At 48.3% G+C, this 16,745-nt stretch overlaps 2 protein-coding genes across 7 annotated transcripts in view; one reads left to right on the plus strand and one right to left on the minus strand.

The window, feature by feature from the left end:
• Nucleotides 1-6,375, plus strand: part of castor2 (cytosolic arginine sensor for mTORC1 subunit 2) — a 21,279-nt gene extending 14,904 nt beyond the window's left edge. The window contains exon 9 of the mRNA XM_088616561.1: nucleotides 785-6,375. Within this exon, the coding sequence (XP_088472687.1) occupies nucleotides 785-850 (66 nt within the window). The 3' untranslated portion in view covers nucleotides 851-6,375. The remainder of the gene's footprint in view (nucleotides 1-784) is intronic.
• rcc1l (RCC1 like) overlaps nucleotides 1-16,735 on the minus strand; it is a 22,567-nt gene extending 5,832 nt beyond the window's left edge. For 2 of the 6 annotated variants that reach the window (XM_088616555.1, XM_088616558.1), the window contains exons 1-11: nucleotides 16,550-16,735; nucleotides 15,872-16,319; nucleotides 15,136-15,265; nucleotides 14,440-14,568; nucleotides 13,877-13,943; nucleotides 13,252-13,303; nucleotides 12,423-12,507; nucleotides 11,550-11,752; nucleotides 9,919-10,006; nucleotides 8,894-9,067; nucleotides 8,275-8,360 (exon numbers count right to left, since the gene is read on the minus strand). In XM_088616555.1, the coding sequence (XP_088472681.1) occupies nucleotides 8,275-8,360; nucleotides 8,894-9,067; nucleotides 9,919-10,006; nucleotides 11,550-11,752; nucleotides 12,423-12,507; nucleotides 13,252-13,303; nucleotides 13,877-13,943; nucleotides 14,440-14,568; nucleotides 15,136-15,265; nucleotides 15,872-16,183 (1,326 nt within the window). In that variant the 5' untranslated portion in view covers nucleotides 16,184-16,319; nucleotides 16,550-16,735. Of the gene's footprint in view, nucleotides 1-7,673; nucleotides 7,814-8,274; nucleotides 8,361-8,893; nucleotides 9,068-9,918; nucleotides 10,007-11,549; nucleotides 11,753-12,422; nucleotides 12,508-13,251; nucleotides 13,304-13,876; nucleotides 13,944-14,439; nucleotides 14,569-15,135; nucleotides 15,266-15,871; nucleotides 16,320-16,549 lie in introns of those variants that run through there. The other 4 variants (XM_088616560.1, XM_088616559.1, XM_088616556.1 and 1 more) reach the window with 4 other exon arrangements.
• Nucleotides 16,736-16,745: the final 10 nt, after the last annotated feature.

The raw sequence follows: 16,745 nt of genomic DNA on the forward strand, positions 1-16,745 counted from the left end.
TACCTACTTGAACTAACCCATTTAATGACTGTACAAACAGAACTGAACAGAATTCTCTACTTTTCCCTTTGATGTAACTTCTACAAAGTTATCTCCATTCTAATCTTCTAATCTTTTGAAGTGACTTGCACTTCAAATCGACAACCACTTGTTTCATCAGACTTCAAACTGTGGTTCTTATCAAGCAAGAGTTGGGTTTCCCAGCAAGTGATGGATATTTGAGCACATGAGATAGTCCACCAAAAAGTCACGTGCTCTTTGCTGAAACATTGCTTTCTGTAGCTTTATAAAGACTCAGCACAGGCATGAATGTGGTTCTAGCAAAGCCGTGAAGTGTCTTGAGCCAACCACATGCAGACCAAATGATGCTTTATTTTCTTATTTCTCAATTCTCCATTGAGATGATGTTGAGCTGTAAAGGATTATTGCTCGTCACAGTCTCAAATGCTACTTTGGTCAAAGTTTTCCTATTCTATATTCTATACTGATAGTATGTAAAAGCCAGGTTTTTAGAGCCATAAATAAGAATCTTATTTACATAACGGTTCAATCCATTTGTTTCGGCAACCCTGAATCGGTTCAGGTGCAAAAGATTAGCTTGACAAAGTGGGCTTGATTAGGAAATGGTGAGAGATGGTACGCCAACTCGTACACGGCTGTTATGCAAGGCAAGTGAAATAATGAAATAGGCGCTCCATGAATAGATGTAGGAGGTGCTGTCTGTCTGCTGATCACGCTGTCTCACCCTGGAACTCCCCCTCTGCCCCCCCGTTTGCCACCCCAGGTCCCAGAGGAGAACATCCAGAGTGTGATTGGAGCCTTGCGGACCAATGAGAGCGCAGCGCAGTGAAGCGGGCGCAGTGCGTGATGGGAGGACGGGGGCGGGGAGGTGGGGCTCGGCTCTTGGCTGGCGCCGACCCCCGTCCTTAATTCTCCGGAGAGCTCCGAACTCTTCACGTGCCAAGAGCCACAGCAAGAGGACTGCTGGGAGAGGGGAGAAGGGGGACCAGGGACCTTTTTTTTTTTTTTTGGACTGGGGTGGAAAAATAACTGGGAGGCGGGGAGGGGAGGGGAGCCTCTCCCCAGCTTTGAGCCCCCTAACTCCCCTGCCCTGTTTCCTGATTTGTCAAAGACTGTGCCAACACACACACCCCTTTCCCCGCCACCACCACCGTACTGGCACCTCTGGAGGGATCCCCGGCTGGCGTGACGGCGGCCCGGTTTTCTCTTGCGCTGTCGCACTCCCTGCTCTCTTTGCACACCCTGTCACCACGGCAACGAGGCCTACTCAGGCCTGGGCCCTCATCTGCCGCCAGTCCCACCCTTCTCCGTGTGCTGCGCTTGAGGCCCTCGGCTGACAGCTGGCCTGAGCTTATGGGTGTGCTGGAACGATTTGCTAGGAGGGTTATTTTTATATATATACCGTATATATATTTACTTCTATTACTAGGCTCCTTTTCCCTAAGTGGGAACAGTTGGATGGCTTACACGTTGCCACACTCATTCTAAGAAGTATTTTATTCTTCGTTCAATCGCCATGGTTCCCGTTTTTTTTTTTCCTCCTTTCTTGGTGCCACGATCCCCTCCTTTTCCAGGAAGGGCTCCAGGCCTAAACTGATGCCTTGATAAAATGTCAGTATGTTCAGTATTTATGTTGTGGGGGGAGTAGAACAGAGCTGCGTTCACGCAGGGGCGCGGTGTGGTGTGAATTTGAAGAGCTGGAGTACTGTCTGTAAATTAGGTTCTTATCAATGGCAGCTGGCCTCTAAGATCACACAACATGGTTCGCTACTGTCCTTTAATATTCATTTATACAGAGATGGGATTAGCCTCTTCTGTAAGGAATTAGTTATATTCTATTCTATGATCTAGGTTTGAAAGAGACTGATTGCCAAGACTGTTAGGACAACACTTTATGCTTCAAGAACCAACATTAAATGGCAAGCAAATTGCTAGAAAGTGGAGATTGACTAAATGGCATTTTCCTTGTCTTGACAGCAGTGTGCATTCGGTCTCTCGAATATCCAGGGCTGCTTGACCTGGGCCAGGCTTTTCAGGCCTCGTCCCGGGACGGACAGAAAACCTGTCTGCAGCAGAGTACCCGACAGTGAGCTGACTTCCTGTGAACATGGGTCTTGAATTCCACGCATGAGCTTCAGATCAGTCCCTTCGCCTTCCAGGAGACCGAGAAGCATTGACAATTGGACTGTCCGTCAGCTATACATCACTAGTGATTTGTTTGTTTTTACTGGACAGGTTTTTTAATTCTGGGGAGCCCCAACGTGGAGATCCGTGCGGTGATTTTCCACATGTGTCTTGTTCACATGTCGCCCTTTGTTTCTTTGTGGTAAAAGACACCTCGGGGGCCACACCGCCTTATCACTGAGAAAGGCGGCCCTCTTGAGGCTGGCCGATTTCAGTGGTCCAGGCTGGAGAAAAGACCATTACTGAGAAGTAAACGCCACACCACGCCCTCTGCATTGTGACAGTCTTCACCTGAAGTGGGTTTGAAGTTCAGAGCTGGCTCGAGGAGTTTGTAAGTAGGGTGGGTGGTGGTCAGGGAGAGAATTAATGCAGCAGTGAATGCTCATTTCAAATGGGGGTGGGGGGGGTGGGGTGGACAAGCACTGGCTTCTGTTTAGGCCTCCAGGCCTTATGTCTGCACTTTATGACTGGTCTACCCCTGTACAGACCTGCACATGTGAAACGAGTTTTTTTTTTCTCACCTTGAAGGAAGCTCTGGTAACAGGAGTGTTAAAATGCAGTTAAAAACGTATTCATTTTCTTTGGAGTTTTCCACATGGTATTCATCAGTGTTAACAGAATTTGAGTATCATTTTGTCCGGGGCTTTATTTTTAACGTTTTGAGCTTGGAGTGTGTAGTTTTCAGAAACACTCTCACATCTCTCCATTCCCTGGAGCCCAACTTGGCCTCTACTTGTCATTTGGGCAGAGGCAGGAGGGAAAGTCCTCTTCAATGAAGAACGAGTGCATCTTCTCGGGGGTGTCAGTTCTAAGTTTTCAGAAGGCTGTATAAAGCACTTAACCAGCCTTTTGATCCACAACATTTCCAGTGGCCTTGCTGTTTAACTTCAGTTGTGTGTGGGCTTTTTCCAAGCCCTGTAAAAAAGATAATTTTAACCCTAGATTAGTGCTTCGTTATTCAGTATAATTTCAAAGCAGGGTTTTCTCCTTTAATGTTCGATAGATAGGTGTCCAATAAGATGGAGAGGAAATATTAGAATCGGCGCTTCAGGATTTTTTACGTGTCACTACCAATGACAGAGCATCTTGTTTGGTGGAAGGGTTGGTGCTCAGAGGGTGACAGACCACCTTTCTGGTCAATGTGACTTTTTATTTCACTATAGCTATTGTATTATTTCAAGTGCAGCTCGGACTTAACTTCAGCCTGCTTGATGAGGGCAGTATCTTGTCTCTCGGAGTCTCCTTGTCTCATGGAGAGTGCATACAGGCTGTCATCCAACACAGTCACTGGCACAACCGGAATTTGCCAAATGTACCCAAACCAGTGTAATTAGCATCTACAGATAGATTATGGATTATGGAGCAACATGGGTGCAAAGCTTTGGAAAGTTTATTCTAACAATAGGGTTTGGCTTCTGTTCTCAGTCGGTAGTTTGTGGTGATGGATCTTTAACTGCGTTGCAGGCTCTTTCTGCTCCCCTAGTAAAGCCAGCAGGAGCGGTCTTCATGATTCTCTTTCCCCATGGAGCTGGGTAACTTCAGGAACCTTCCCGCAGGGCTTTGACCTCAACCCTGCTCTCCCGAGTGGCGTTTTGGGAGCTTGGTGACACAGCAGATCCATTTCTCCGGTCGGTGTGCTTTGTGTTCTCCCTCGTCTCCGGTTCCGGGTCTCTCGATTGGCCTGGGTAAACGTTGCTCTGTAGCCCGCTGAAGCGAGCCGGCCTGCAGCTAGTGCGCAGGGGACAGCTGTGTCTTGTGGATGGAATTCCATCAGCGGAGTCACTTTTGCACTGGCGCCGCAGCGCTGCACTGTTGCACTGTGCTCGCGAGTGGCCACACAGCAGCGCAGACCGCTGTTCTGGAGCTGTGGCTGCCATCCTTAGATTTTTCACCTTCACCGACATCATAAAAACTTGAGACCTTGAAAGGCTGCATCACATACTAGGGGGTTACTTGCTGGTGTGTATCCACGCCCTGGAGCAGATCTGTACAGGAGCTGGCACACGCAGACAGCGCTGTGGTCCAGTCTTTCTGCTACGCCCCTGTTACCAGGGAAACCTCCTGATGCCTTGCTGTGCATTTCTGCCCCCACACAGGCCTCTGTGAGGTGCTTGGATCAGACTGATGCCACATAGCTTCTTTTTTTTTAGGAGACAACTCTATTATCCTTGCTCCAGATGGAAAGGAGGTTAACATGATGGCTGAGATACCCCTCTGGCTCCTCCAGTGCAGTACTTTTATGCAACCAGATCTTTAATTGCTAAGTGGAACCTGCTAATTATCAAGTCATTGAGGAGTTGGTTGTAGGAAAAGTGTGCAGTGGATTGGAAGGGCCACGTCTTAAGCCTTTCTCTGCACACAGTCCTCATTTTGCCAGCGTTTCTTGTGTTTGTATTTATCAGCATTCAGTGTTTCACCATTCATGAAACAAATCAAACTGTGACCTGTTGGGATTTCTGTCTTTTTCGGTCCAATTGAACTGGAGTCAGCAACTCTAAAATCTTTAAAGTCCTTAATTAAGGGACATGAGTGATTCAGAGCTTAGCTGGAATGAAGACTAGTAGGCTCTGCAGCGCCACAGATCCAGAGTTACTAATGCACAAATGCAAATGTGACCAGAACCAGATGCCAGTGAAAAGCAATAAGTCATTAACTAGTCCCTCCGTCGCAAATGGCAGTCTTGGATGTTAGACTGAAATGGAGAGTCTGTGTGGTTTAGCTTTTGGAGGAAGATGGGTGAAGCGTCACTGATGAAGAATACTGTCACGAGCTGAAGCTGATGAGGTCTCGGCTCATGAAAAACAAAGCATGTCCTTGGATTTATCTCCCACCTTTAGTTAATTATTAATATGAAAAATGAGATTTGATTGGCCATTATTTGGATACCAGCAACTTCATCACCAGTCTATATCTCACGCAGATAGAGCCAACATAGAGTTCTACACATTTTGGCAAATTGGCAATTATGCTGTCCACGCCCTCTGTTTAGGTGGCTATGCAGTGTTTTCTTTCCCTGTTTGGTATACTGTTGTGGCTATGACATGCTATAGATTAGGGGTCTCCAACCCTGGTCCTGTGGAACTTCAGTCCACATAGTCTTACATGACAACCAAAATCACCTTTTCAAACATTAGGGACGCTTGTAAGTGATCGATCAATTAAGCAAAGTATGCTTAAATGAAGTAAATGTCAAGGTTTTAAATTGATGAGTGACCTGTAAAAGATCTAGGCCTGGAGACCCCATTCTGCTATGAACTGGACCCGGTATAAAATATGCAAAGCTCACTGTAATACACTGATCGGGGTGCAAAGCGGAGGCCAGCATGTACAGAGCTGCTGAAGGGTGAAAAAACAGATTTACTGGTGACGGTAAACAGCCCACATGGGCTGTTCTTGCAGAATAAAATATCCCCGATATGTCAGTGCAGCAGTGTAATCCAGGGTCAGAGTGTGTTCAGCTCTGGAACGATTTTGCTTTTTTACTGGAGATGTTATAGCTGTATGGCCAGTTTAAGTTAATCCAATTTGATACATTTCTGTATAGATGGTTATCATTGGGTCCTAATGGCCACTTTTGTTGTTTGCTTTCCCTGTATTCATCTGAATTTTGTTCTTAATGATCAGTGATCAGTCACGAAGGGCAGGTGGTATTTGAATGTAAAGTCCTCCCATAAATTGTACCAAATAGGTTCTGGGCAGGCTGCAGCATTTGGCTTCAACTAAGGCAAAACACCCTGTAGTTCTGTAGCTGAAGGCTTGATGCTAAATGCTGCCTAGCCCTGCTGTTCTTACAGGTGTGTAATGACAGCAGGTCTCTGAGCACTGATGCACACGTAGTGTTGCTGCTAGATACTGAATGTACATTGAGAACAGCTCTCCCCTGTCGAAAGGTTCCAGATTTTATCCTCAATGGTACCTGCCTTGTGATATCTGAGCGAGTGGGAGGTGGGGAGGGTTGTTGATGTTTTCTGATTTTTTTTTTAAACCTGTTATTTTTTTGGGGGGGCTGAGTGTGTGTGTGTGTGTGGGGGGGGGGGATGGTTCCACCCGATTGTTAGACTCTCTGTAATTTTCCGATCCAGCAATAGCAGCATTGCAGAGATTGAGTGTGGATCATTCCAGCGAATGAAAAACATTGTGGCAAAGAAAAATAAAAAAATAATGATTAAACCCGTTTGTGAGCCTTGTGCTTTTGTAACTTGTTCCACTTTATCAGCTGCCTTAGTTTGGGTTCGTGCAGAGCAAGGCTGCTGGATTCCCTGTCCTGTTTTTCCTACCTCAGCCAGCTGCCCATCCTCTCCCTTGACCTGGAAACAAGGAGGCTGAGGTGCTGGTGATCGAGGTAGAACACAAGAATCACAATGTACGTCACCAGATTGAGGTCAGAGCTTTTGAAGTCCTATTTGGCAGGAAAGAAAGTGTCCTGGCACACCTACAATGTTGAGTGTGCCAGTAATGAGTAGAGATCTGGTTAACAATTTGATTTCAGTCTTGGATTTCATTTGTAAAACATAATGACCTTATTCTATTTTATGGTAATTAGACTTCCAGAAGCAGTCCAGGTGCAACTGTACAAAAGAGGACCCTTGAATGTCAGTGGAGTTTGCAATAGTCAGTCTTATTTAAAAACTAACCATCATGACAAAGTATTTTGGTTTTAATACCGATCGTGGCTCAGTATTACATGTCCTTACTTGGTTTAGCTGATGGCTTTCATAAATATTACTTAAACAGCACTGTCAGTTTGAACAGAGACCAGCAAGATAAAGACCGCCACCCTCTGCATTGCTATTGAACAGGTAAACAAGACTGCAGAATTTTACTGCTATCACAGATCAAAGGCCAATGAGAAAGGGAATTCCTCAGAGCCCTGCCATAACACTTTCATAACCTCTTTCATGAAGGGCCATTAGTCTATTGAACATTATAAATTTAGTTGGTAGATCCTTTCTTTAATGCAATGCCACTTGCATTCATACGCCTTTAAATAGCTTGACATGTTATCAAATAAGTTTGCCTTGTTCATGGGTCCAATAGTATTGCTCCACCTTGGCTTCGAACCCTCAACCCTCTGGCCTTGTTGCATTGCTTGCTTACCCAAATAAGGATCGCGGAGTCACATGTCACATTAGTATTTATTGAGGATTGAAAAAAACATATTTGAAATTGAAAGGCAGGACAGCTTCCTCCAGCCAGGTTGAGCGCGATTCAGTTCCCACCGTGACGTTTACGATGTCTCGCGATCAAGCTGAATGCCGCTTTGTAAGAGCTCCAGAAAAAAACCTGAGCTGAAATCTGCCTTTGTTTTTTTTCCCCATTATAATAATAATTATTATTATTATTTTTCCCCATTAGATGGAGGGGCCAGCCCAGGCTAAAACACTTCGACCCCTCCTTCTCGTTTAAATCCTAAACGTTGAGTGTCCTCTTCTGTCTCTGGGTTGCAGGGGGTGTAAGGGTGCCAGAAGCCACCCCCCCCCCCGGTGGGTGAGACGATAATGGCAGGTCGAGGAAAAGGCAGGCAAGCAAATCACGACAGCGACTTCACCAAGGCTACCATGTGATCCACGCCGCAGGCCACATCAACCACATGGCCGGGTACTGTCACCTGCAACACCACAGTGCGATGCGGTCATCATCATCATCATCATCATCGTTTAAACCCGCGTAAGTCCAACCAGAGCTCCCTGCCTGGGCACCGATCCCAGCTGCTGACCCCCTCCCCCCTGAACCACAGCAAGCTCGTGCCAGCCTGCTGTGGCTGCGCTGTGTCTTTCACAACCGCAGAATGGCCACAGGTCTCCCACAGGTGATGATAAGGCCCTTCTGGGACAGAGTCCCCCAGGTGAAGCCCAAACCACAAACCCCAAAACCAAACCTTCACCGGACCTCCCCACCTGGTAGGTGCAAGTGGTCAGACGGCCACACTGCTCCCACGATTTCAATACAGTGGGCAGCGAGTGTTGAGTTTAAAAAAACGGGATTAGAAACAAGGGAAGATATGGCTGGTTTAACATAGCTTTTTACTTTCCGGGGCTCATGGGAGCAGGAGGTGTCCCTGTTTCTTACCCGCCATGGGAAGTACTGGTCATCTCTCTTCCCGATGCCCAGACACCCTCTCACATTCTTGCCCCAGACGAAGAGCTCTCCCCGATCTGCAACACAAGGACGTGCGGCTCTCTTATAGGCATCCAGTAATGACCATTCCGTCTCCTGCGTTGTTTGGATCAGCTGATCTAAGCAGGATACGCTAATTTGACGTTGTGATTTTTTTCTATGTGGGCAGCACAGAGGCACAGTGGCCAGCATTGCTGCTGTGCAGCGCTGGGGTCCAGGGTTCAACTCCTGGGGTGCTGTCTGGGTGGAGTTTGTATGTTCTCCCTAAGTTTGCATAGGTTTCCTGCAGGTGCTCCAGATTTAATCCCACAATCAAAAGACTGCTGGTGGGTTAAATGGCTTCTGGAAAAATTGTCCCCAGTGTGAGTGTGTGTTTCTGTGTGTGTGCCCTGTGATGGACTGATGTCTGGAAGTCTTCAGTGGAAGCAACCATAATCAATTTTCATTCTTGTTTTGTTTTCAGGACCAACTCACTAGTGACGGAGCCATTTGGCCATTTTGTACTTATAACTCTTACCCCCCTCGAAACAACCTGAAGTATTTGCTTTGTTTTTTTTCTTGAGACCCTTACTTGTGATAGCGGCAAAGTGGTTGAGTCCACAGTGGATCTGTGCCACAGTCACCTCAGGGTTAAACTGCGTGCGTCCAAACAGCGTGGGCGGGATCATCTCTGGTGTCTTGGACTCTGATAGGTCAGGCCCCTTTCCCAGAATACCATATCCCCAAATGAACACCTCCCCCTTTTCTGAAAATTAAAGAGAAAGAAGAGTCCATAGCATCAGGCTGCCTACACACATAGGACATGTTTTTACCTTTTAGGTTCAGTAATCTCAGTAATGTACTGTTGACATAGAGCTTATGCTTAGTGACTGGACCTATGCACAGATTTCTTAGATAACTTCTCTGTCAATCCTGGCAAAATAAAAAAATCCCAAACAAAAAAAGCAGATATATAATTAATATGAATAAATAATTATTATTTAAGAAAATGATTGTATAAGTATTCAAAACTATTGCTGTGGCAAACCTAAATTAATTTAGGTGTCACAACATTACCTTACCTAACACAATACAGAATTAGTTGAGTGACCTCTGTCTGTGTCTAATCCTAGTGCTGACAATGATTACAGAACAAATACATCTGTCTCTGTAAGGTCCCTCAGTCAGGCAGTGAATTTCAAGCAAAGATTAAATAAATAGGACCATGGAGCTTTCAAAACAACTTGTGGATAAAATTGTCTAAAGGCACAAATTAGGAGCAGGATATAAAAACATTTTAAAAAGACTCTTAATATCTCTCTGAACATGATATATTCAATAATTAAGAAGTGCAAGGTGCCCAGACAGGCTGCGCTTCTAGACTGAACAGTGGGGCACAGAGGAACCTAGTGAGGGACGCCACCGTGTGGCCAACAGCAACACTGAAAGAGCTGGAAAGTATCCCAGTGCTTGACAACTGGGACTCGTACAGAACCCATCTCAAACTCCACACGACAGAGCATCCCAACAAAGCATGTAAGTGATACTGCAAACTGGTAGCAAAGGGCTCCCAGCAAAGGCCATGCTTGCATGAGAGGGAGCAGCGCCTCGCCTCACCATTGAGTACTGCCACCTGGGTCCCTCCGCAGGCTGCCTGCTGTACCTGCCCCACCCCGGGCAGGGGGAGGCGCTGTGGAGCGTTGATCTGAGGAAAAGAAAGCGGCGAAGTTAAAACGGCAGTTTTCAATCGGCCCCCTGCGAACAAACAGGCACGTTCCTGGACTTGAAGACATGTCCGACACTGACAGGTGAAAAGATGGCATCTTTTTTAGTCCAGTCAACAGTGCTAATCACTAGGTGAGCTCGTGGAAGTATTCAAAAAGACTCAAACATCTCAAAGTCCAGCCAGCAGATCCGATCAACAGCAAAACACAAACCGGAGGACACAAGCAGAAGCTAAGAACTGCGTTTAAAACTGACAACAGGAGTCGCCCCTTTACACAACGGGCTGTGAGAGTCTGGAACAAGCTGCCCAGCCGTGACTTCAAATCTGATATCTTGGATTCCTTCAAGAGCCTCAGATCAATTAGCTACTTGGAACAAAAGTTAACTACTGCTGCACTAATCTGTTGCTTAACCAGATCCATCTCTTTCCTTCCATCAGGGAGCGCGCGCTGCATGGCTTTCTGGAGCCAACTGATGACGGGGTTAACACTTACAAGAGGCTGCTGTGAGTACTGACCTTCAAATACACTGTTTTAATTCCTTTAGAGTTCGGTAATAATTCGGAACACACAATGCCTTGAAGAAGGTTGTGAGAAAAATAAAAAAAATCAGAAGAACAAAGAAAGGGCTTGCTTTGCTCTCTGGTAGCAGACTGATCTGTTTACTCAGCAGCAGAGAGCAGCTGGCTGAGATTGCTCAGTTACTCAACCCCACTTTAAGTGTGAAGACTGATAAACCCAGAGTTCCAATATGGTCTGAAAGTTGAGCAATCAGTCTTCGCAGGGACAGAGACTGGTCACCTGCCCACAGACTGCAGCTCATGTGCAGTGCTCTCTGCCTCCTGTTTGGCAAGAAGGGCAAAGGTCACTGTTGAGAATTAAAAAAAAACTTTTTAGTCGGGGTAACAGAAGAAATCAGCAGAATGGTATCTGTTAAATCATTGCTGTCACTTCAGTGCTAAGGTAGCAAAAAATATGGTTTTGGAGATTTCAGGTGTGTTACAATGAACTGCTCAGTGGCTGCGAAGCTAAATACTTCTGGGAGAGTATTTGCATGTCTCAGCTGTTTTTGCTTTTTCCAACACAGAACAACCAAGCTCTTGTCGTCTTTCTTATCCGTCCCTGCTCTCCTCCCTGTGCAGGATCACTAGTTCTTTGTAAACTCAGCCAACCCGCTATGGTGGACTCAGAAGAGATGGTGTCAAACCCCGTGTCCTCTGGCAATCTGAGTCTCTCTCTGGTCTGAAATCGTGGCTGAAGATGTATTTTTATGACACGGCCCGTCTCAATGCTTGTATTTTTCCTCCACTGCCTACAGCGATTTGGCTTTCATATAGTTACGAAAACGTTTTCAGAATAAATCTGACCTTATGAGTATTAATACATCACACCATGGGACATCCAGCTCTTGATCCGGAAGATTCAAACGAGAAATTCTGTTACGTAACCAGAAACATTCATCTGGAGGCAGATCTACTCCTGCGACTTAAACGGTGGCTCCGTCCCGGGACCCTTTATACTTGCCTGAGTGGCCTCGGTGACAGCCGAGAGCTGGAGGTACTCCGAGTTGCCCCAGCCGAAGAGCTCCCCGTCCTGGGACACAGCCAGGCTGCAGTCCCCATACGAGGTCACCTGCCTCACCCGCACCCCCTCCAGCTCCCCGCACACGCGCGCTGGCTGCGGGCTGACGGCGTGGTGCCCCAGTCCTGCCGGACATTTCAGGAAAGCTTTTGATGGATACAGATTGACCCTGCCGGGCATGAATATCTAGCAGACAGATCGCCAGGCCCTGCTGGTCCACACTTGCATCCATCCATTCAGTTCAAGGTGCTTAATTGGCATGACCGATGGGGACAATCAGTGTTGCCAAAGCAAGAAAGAATAAAATTAACATGAAAAAAAAAATCTACAGACATTTACAACAAAGACAAATCATAAAATATTTACATATACTGTAAACATATGGAGCATTATTGGGAGACAGACTCACTGTTCCTCAGGCTTTGACAGGGGATCACATATTGGGCTGCCAGTTCAACTGAGATGGATTCAAATGAATTGACCGATTCTCTAACTGCTTTATCCACTACAGTGTCACTGGGGAGGCAGTCCATCACAGGGCTGTCCACACACACAGACACACCACGGCCAGTTTTTCCAGAAGCCAATTAACCCACCAGCACGTCTTTGGACTGTGGGGGGGAAACCGGAGCACCTGGGGGAAACTCACACAAACACGGGGTGAACATGCAGACTCCACACAGACAGCACCCCAGGTCCGGAATTGGGCCCCAGCGCCAGGAGGCAACAACGCCAACCACTGCGCCACCGTGACGCCCTCAGTCAACGACTGCAGCAAACACCTCGAAAAGGGCACGCGCGGTCACAGACACTGACCTGTCTGACCATCTGCGCCCCAGCCACAGGCATGAACCTGGCCGTCTTCAGTCAGAAACAGGCTGTGATCCTGACCACAGGCCACCTGCCAGACAGGGAGACAATCCACTCTCGTTAAGATTCACCACTGAACTCAAGACAGAACTCTCCAGACCAAAAACAGGTCATTCTAATGTCCTTGAGGGTTTCATCATGCAATAGAGTTAACGGAACGACTCTGACACCTGTATAACCGATGACAGTAACTGGGGATTTAATCGAAACTTAATAGCACCCCAGACCAGGCCCCAGGTGCCAGGTTTTGTTGGCAGGGTCGGACAGCGGGACAAAGCAGGTGCCGAAAAGTGGGGGGGGGGTGCCCTTTCTGTGCTCTCCGGCAAACGCAGAAGGAGCGGACGTCCAGCTGACAGTGGGGAGAACAGGGCAATTCGGGTGATTGGAGATCCCAAATTTCAAACGTGCCACATAAAGACCACTTTATCTGCCCAATGGTAGAAATGACTGCGGGTTAAAGCCCGAGTCTTGTCAACAGGCCATGCTGATTCCTCAAGCAGGAGACAGAGAGGGATGAGCCAGGGCTTTCAGGGTGGGGCACTGTGCCGCCGACACGCAGACGACTTGCTCACACGCGCAGGTTGGAGGAGCCTGCCTGCACTTCCTCTTTCTCCCGTGTGCGGCTGCAGGGTCCGTTTCTGCGAGCCGCGGCGTGAAACAACGCACACGGCCGGCGATGACACCAGAAAATCAAGTGGGTATCGCTAAAGAAAAACGTAACTGGCGAGTGCATCAAGGTTTTGCACACGTCCCATGGTCTCACAACCCCACTCACCTGGATCACTCTGCTGTCGAAGCCCTGGATCCTGTGGACCACGTGACTGCCACTGTGTCCCAGAGGAGGGCGACACAAGCACAGACAGGTGGTTAAAGACAATCAGTATTCGGCTAAATACAGTACCACTCCAGCAGAGGCAGATTTCATTTCATCTGCTTGAAAAAAAACTTCCATATCGTAGACTTAATCCGACAATTTAAAAAAAACAATTAAAAAAAATAGCAACTCATTATTACTCCTTTAACAGGCAGTTATCTGTCCTAAAGGTCCAACACATGGTCATGGTCACAGCCTTGACACTACAAGCTTTCCAGTGCCCTACCAGAGGGTTAGTGCCAACTGCAAGGGTGGCACGTGCCTCACAGACGTCAATACAAGCCGGCTGGTACCCAGCACGACTCCTGCCAAGAGGATGCTGGCCACCCTTCCCTGGCAGTGCACTCCCCATCCTGCACCACCACTTTATCCAACACAACGTGCACGTCTGTTCTTCCTCCCCAAGCGTCACGCTTGCTGCTGCCTCCGTCTCTGCCTTGCATGAAGCGAGAGATGCTATTGCAGTGCACCTTAGGGACATCTGTCCGCTAAGCCAAATTTGAACATCAAGTGCAGGTTTTCATACCTGTAAACTTCGTCCTGCACGACCTTCCTCCCACACTGCCCGTACGCGTTGTTCCCCAGGCTGAACACTGCGATGGGAGGGAGAACGGACCAAGGGACAACATGAGAGACCAGACTAGAGAAAAAACTTGCTGTGCAGGTCTGCCGAGTGACTCATTCAGTAAACACTACCTGGAAAAGGAAAAGGCTACATGGTGCAGTTCCTGATCCAAGCCTTATGGCAATTGCTCAGTGTATGATAGGAATGTAGCGTAGGCACTACAGCACATACCACACTAGCCATGGTAACAACAGAGTAAAGCATTATGATAACCATGAGAACTGAACAGGGCAAAGTACATCGATAGTAACAGAAAGGCGATAACTTGCAAATTTACAGACGAACCTGAGGAGATGAAAAACACATTTGTAAAAAGAACTCTACCACACGATTTCCCACAGCCTGTAAAAAGCAAGCGTGCTGGGGTGTCTTTCTTTCAACTCTTTCTTTCCGCAAAGCGTCGAAGCACAGGGCCGCGCCTCCGCTCCCAGGGTGCGCGGCTGGGGACGGCGTCCGGCGCTTACCGCCCTCGTTGTCGGTGAGGACCAGCGAGTGGGCGCGGCCGCAGGCCACCTGCAGCACCCGGGTCTCCTGCGGCCTGCGCAGGGGCAGCGCGACGGGCGAGGGCTCCAGCACGTACTCGTAGCTGCTGTCTGGGGACGGAGAGAGAAGGCACAGTCACTCAGCGGAGGCTGACGCATCTCACCAGCCTCAGATCGGCTCTGCCCGGGTCTCACTGAGCCAGAGCTCGCCTCTACAGGACTCCAGCTACTGTGGATGTTACAGACTCATCCATTCTGACATTCAGCATGCATGACATAAAATAAGACTCCTGGAAACACTTCAGAAGCACCACCCACATCACACCACAGGTGTCCAGCTATAATCCAGCAAAAGACTGGCTGGCGAAACAAAGCCTTCTCCTCCTTAATGCTTTACAATCCTGTCCTCCTGCCTCAAACGTGTCCCCAGTGATTGTAATGCCAGATGGTACCCCCACACACAAGGCAAGACGACCAGCTAGCGCTGCGCTTCAGCCTAGAAACCTGAAAACTGGGCAGTGTTTTAAGGACATCATCACTTTTAAATGGCTTCAAACCCAAGTGAAATAACAGAAAACACAACTGGCCAAGCCGGTAGCTGACATGTGCTAAAAGACCGGTCCTGTTTCTAAATGGGAGAACAGCCTGGAATGAATTCGGAGGGAATGTCCCACTGACTGCTGTTGTGCTGGGTGCGCTGGAAACCGAGCTGCGAGTCCTTGTTGAGGCCCATGCCCCAGACTTTGGTCAGGTCCCGGGTCCGAGAGGACAGGAGAGTGAACCCATAGCCACAGGCAGCAGACGAGATCTGGAAGAGAAGCCCAGTGAACATCAGAATGGCCACCGCTGAGAGGAGGCTCTTCAACCCAGTGGGTTCATCTGGCTCGACTTGTCTACAGTCCTGGAGACAGTACAGTAGTAGTCAAATCTTCTAAAGTACAAGATCCTCTTGAAACCACCCCCCAAAAAGGGACTGTTTTAGACTGTCCATTTAACCCAAATCTGCCCAGCTGCAGCTGGAAGGAAACTGGAGCACACACAAACACCGGGAGACCATGCAGACTAAACACAGACAGGTGTGAGCTGTTTAGGTCAGAGCAGGGGCGAATCCGAGTCTTGGTGCTGAGGCAGTAATGCAAACAAACCACCACTCTAACCCTACAAGCTCACTGCCCACATCCCACCACAGGAATAGCAATGTTTGGCTGGATGCTGCAGTTTTGCACTTTCTTTCAACCCATTTTACTGCTCTGCTGGGAGAAATCAACCCTCGGCCCCCATGTCCTGAGGGGCAGGGTGGATCAAAGCTCTGCTTTAAACTGGGCCTCAGCTGCTAGTACTGCAGCCAGGCCAGTGTGTCTGGGTCACAGGCTGTCTCTTTGCCAGCCCGGTTATGAAGGCAGTAGTCAAGTACCTTCTCCTCCGTCTCCAGGCGGTAGGGGGTCAGCTGGTACTTCTTGGGTCTCTTCCTCCCACTGTCGGGCACCAGGAAACTGGGGATTCCCAGGGCGCCGGTGTAGCTGAACCCCCACACGAAGACCCTGTCCTTGGGACGGCTGTGCCGCCCCACATACTGGAACACCGGGCCGGCCCGGGCAGAGCTGTCCCTCAGCGCCCCCTCCCCCTCGGCCGGGCTGGAGGCGGTGTAGCAGCGGCAGCTCGGTGCCGCACCGCGCCGGGCGCACAGCCGCGCAGCCGCCAGGGCCACCGGCCAGACAGGCAGCATGCTGCACTGGACAAAGAGGACCGAGGAGCCTCAGCCAACGCTGGTGTTCAAACGGACGGGGGGGTCACGTGATTAGAGGTGATGTTCACCACCCAGCATCCTCAGAGCATCACCCAGGTGTTCACAGGCGGGGAATCTGTCAATTACCCAGCAAAGAACAACATCCGGGTTCATAATCTGCTGGCTGTGCTTAAAAGCATCAAAGGCTTTTAAACAAAACCTCAGTATTCCAAGAGACACAAACCCGAAAACCGGGATTTCTTGTAAGTATATCATGACTGAAATAACTCCAAAGGCATGTGCAACATATTTAAATGGCATATTTAAAAATGTAACGTGAGAACAGAAGTACAGCACCACACCTACCCGGTCCGGTTAAATTCCTTCAGCAGTAAACTCCTCTTCATGCAACAGAAATATCACGTATACCAATTTATTCATATTCTCTTAACTAGAATTCTAACTGAGACGACACGCATTCATTTTCAATAACGGGAGAGCGAAGTCGTGTTTCTATAAGGAGGCGGCCATGTCAGTGACCCCTGGGTGCCCTCTAACCTTT

This window comes from Lepisosteus platostomus, chromosome 22, assembly GCF_059453375.1.
Source record: "Lepisosteus platostomus isolate fLepPlt1 chromosome 22, fLepPlt1.hap1, whole genome shotgun sequence".
Lineage (NCBI taxonomy): Eukaryota > Metazoa > Chordata > Actinopteri > Semionotiformes > Lepisosteidae > Lepisosteus > Lepisosteus platostomus.